This window comes from Acyrthosiphon pisum, chromosome A2 (genome assembly GCF_005508785.2).
Source record: "Acyrthosiphon pisum isolate AL4f chromosome A2, pea_aphid_22Mar2018_4r6ur, whole genome shotgun sequence".
In the NCBI taxonomy this organism is placed as follows: domain Eukaryota; kingdom Metazoa; phylum Arthropoda; class Insecta; order Hemiptera; family Aphididae; genus Acyrthosiphon; species Acyrthosiphon pisum.
The window spans coordinates 16,557,311-16,560,851 of record NC_042495.1 but is presented as its reverse complement, the minus strand read 5'-3'; the positions used below and the strand labels follow the sequence as shown (position 1 = coordinate 16,560,851).

General features: G+C 24.2%; 1 protein-coding gene across 1 annotated transcript; it reads left to right on the top strand.

Annotated features, from left to right (window-relative positions):
• The first annotated feature begins 265 nt into the window (after positions 1–265).
• LOC100573712 lies at positions 266–2,138 on the top strand. The gene is made up of 3 exons (XM_003244116.4): positions 266–644; positions 862–1,022; positions 1,783–2,138. Exons 1-3 carry the CDS (start codon positions 613–615, stop codon positions 2,007–2,009), a joined length of 420 nt encoding a protein of 139 aa, XP_003244164.1. The 5' UTR covers positions 266–612; the 3' UTR covers positions 2,010–2,138.
• The last annotated feature ends 1,403 nt before the right edge of the window (positions 2,139–3,541 follow it).

Genomic DNA, 3,541 nt, shown 5'->3' with positions numbered 1-3,541 from the left:
AACCAGGTAGGTACATAAATACATAATATGCATAATATATTAATATATAATTATTAAATAATTGAATAACTTGTTTTATTTTTATTAATATAGGTATAATCTCAGAAACTCTATAAAAATTATTGTTATTCATTCATCTTGAACCTGAAATAAATACGTTTATTAAAACCCCTTGTACGATATGCATAGGCAATATAGTATGCAGTATTTCGGGTACCTGACGTATCAGAATTTTAGAATTGATAAGTGATAAATGTACAGGAGCTATATTCTAGTATCTACTGGTTTTATAATATTAAAATTTAAAAATTATAATCTGTATTCTGTGGCCTGTGTTAAATACTATCTCATTTTCTCAGTTTGTCTGGAAATATTGAACTATTGAACTATTAAGCATGACAAATAAGATCTTATTTGTCATGCTATTAAAGTCGAAGATATGAACCATTGAACTCAGCTATTAGGAACTACTACTCACCAAATACTGTTATAGTGTTTATTTGCTTTTAAAAAAACTTTTATGCAACTTGGTGTGTAACTATCAAAGATCTAGAACAGAAAAACTCGTCGATTTTACCTAATACCTAGTATCTATCTATAAAAATTACAAATATGTGTAATCGATCTACAACTATCGATGAAATGTAAGTTTTTATTTTTTATTAATACCATATTTAGTGTAGGTATACCTGTCTAGTGTCAATTAAAAACATTTTTAAATCTCTTTAGTCAGTATATGTTCAACATTACATGAACTAAAATTATTAAAGTACCTATTACACATACATTTATTTCTTAATCATTCATAAATAAATATAATTTGTATTAATATAGTTTTCTGATGTTTTTCTTACTATGCAGTGTTAAAGATCGGATTAGTATACGACTAATTGAAACCAAGTGGGTCGATAAAGTAGAAAACTTGGTTTACGTTGCACTTCAAAAACGAAATGAAGGGGGCCAAGATTCAACTACTGTTAAATTTGAAGAATTGTACCAAGATGTTTGTACAATGGCTCGTGGTATGTGTTTATAATTATGAATTATTCAAACAGATTTATTTTTGTCTAATATTCAGTAGTACTAACATAATATATTATTTGAAAATGCTTTAAATAGTTATAACTTATATATAAATGATAAATATATATTTTATATGTTTATAATCATAAATCATAATACAATGTTTGTTTATATTTTTGATCATTGGCAAAATTCTTATTTAGGTAGCAGTCCTACTCAATTTTATGATCTTACTGAAAGTTGAATCTTCAATTTATTTACTCATACATTTTACATAACTGTAACAGTGTAGCTATAAAAAAATTTTGGAAACATTTTACTGGGAAATCATTGCAGTAAATTGAATAACTTTCTTATGACTATATAAAATGTTAGGTATCCCAAAACATTTAATAACTAATAATTATTTATACTTAATTATGTATTTTTATTTCAAATTTATAAACAATTATTTTTTTTACATTTAATGTTTTCTTATTATGTATTTCCCGTGATTAATTATTACCTAATTAAAATTTAAAAAAAAAACTTATTTAACACATATTTAACACATATTTGACTTTTATTCACCGACTAAATATTAATATATTATACCCATGTCATACATACATTATAAGTATTTAATATTAGTATATAATTTATATTTTATACTCAATGATATTAGTTTACGTCCACTGTATTATTTATAAATCCATACTATATCTATTATGTTTAAGCTATAAATTGTGCAATACATTTTGTTTTTAATTTTATTTTTAGATGTGCTGCCAGTTGAAATGGAAAATGAGTTGCATGAAAAAATGAATGACTTTCTATCATCTAATATTGATGGAAGTGATAACCCTTATACTATGAATTTATCGGAGTCTAATTCTCCTAGAGCAGTAAATGTTGATACTCCTTCTGGTAGTTCCTCTAATGTGTTAAATGATATCCTTGATATTACTTTAGAGGTTACTACTAATGAAAAAACAAGAAACCGTTAATATTCATATCACTGATTAAGATTATTGGTTGTGCATTATACAGTATAATATGACATGAAAAATAATTAATTTTAAAATGTTCAATTTCTAATTAATATTTTGAACCATATTCCTAACATTTTGAACAATTATTAAAATTAATTTCTGATACATCTAAAAGCAATAATATTTGAATATTTGAATTAAAATTGATTTTCTTTTATTATCCAAACAAATTAACTTTATCATAATAGACATAATAAGTACTTACCTGCAATAATATTGAACTAGATCTCTTAATATTAAATTGGTATTCATTTCATTTAACCAAATATTTGATTTTACATTGATAAACTAAATAATAAGGTCAGTGGAATAGCATAGATTTGAAAATGTTAAGTCGATGAAGAAGTGGTGGGCTCTATCCCCTACTCTCCACCATTTATATAATTTTAAACACAAACAATTTTTTACCTAATTTTAAATCATAATAATTATTGGTATATTAATAAAATTACATGTATATACATAATAATTTATATACCACAATGGTCTATGAGCGTTCTATGTTTTCTTATTGATATTATCGATAAGAAATATAAATAATTATCACTGTACGTATGCAATTTCTAACAGGCATATTGCCTACATAAACACAGTACCTAGGTATTAGGTAGTAGGTATCATTATACTATATTACTATTACAAGTAGTGGAGACTACTAGATAATCCATAAAATATTATATTATAAAATACTATGTGATAATAAAAAAAATAATAATACATTTTTTAACGCTACGCCACTGTTTTTGTTGTAATATTGCTTAGTGATTAGTAATTACTATATATATATATATTACTACATTATGTATTAATGTATACTATTAAAAAATTAAAAACTTTTTGAATTGTATAATCATTTGACTAAAAATGTACAGTTGTATGAACTACCTACCTACGTTTACCTTGACGTTTGGAACAGAATTTATATTTTACAAAAACTAATTTGTAATTTGTATCCTTATGAAAGTTGTCTAACTATAATAGTGTTAAAAATACTCAAAATATTATAAAATGTATACCATCAAATTTTGCTGAACCAGTAGAATCTCTTGAACTTATCTATTATTGTTGGTATATATGGTATTAAGTTCATAAGTTGATTAGACAATTTAGTAACTAGTTATGTTAAAAAGTAAAAAAAAAATTAACTTTTTAACTAGTTAATGTTTACCTTTGGGCAAACCTATGGCTCGCATACCAAAAGGTGTGTACACTGGTTACATTATCACGGAACGCTAAAATATTTTTATTTCAATGTATTTGTTCAATCTTGTAGTACCTATTAAGTGAAAATAAAACAGTAAACAAAATTATTTATTACTTCTAAAAAATAAATTCATCAATTATAAAAGTTAAAAGCTCACTGCTTCCAGACATGACATTTTTACTTTGAAAAATATGTACCTAGCTCTTATTCTATATACATCCAATATTCGCGTGAACACACACAGATAATAATACTAATATGTGAAAGTTCATTTTTCCACAAT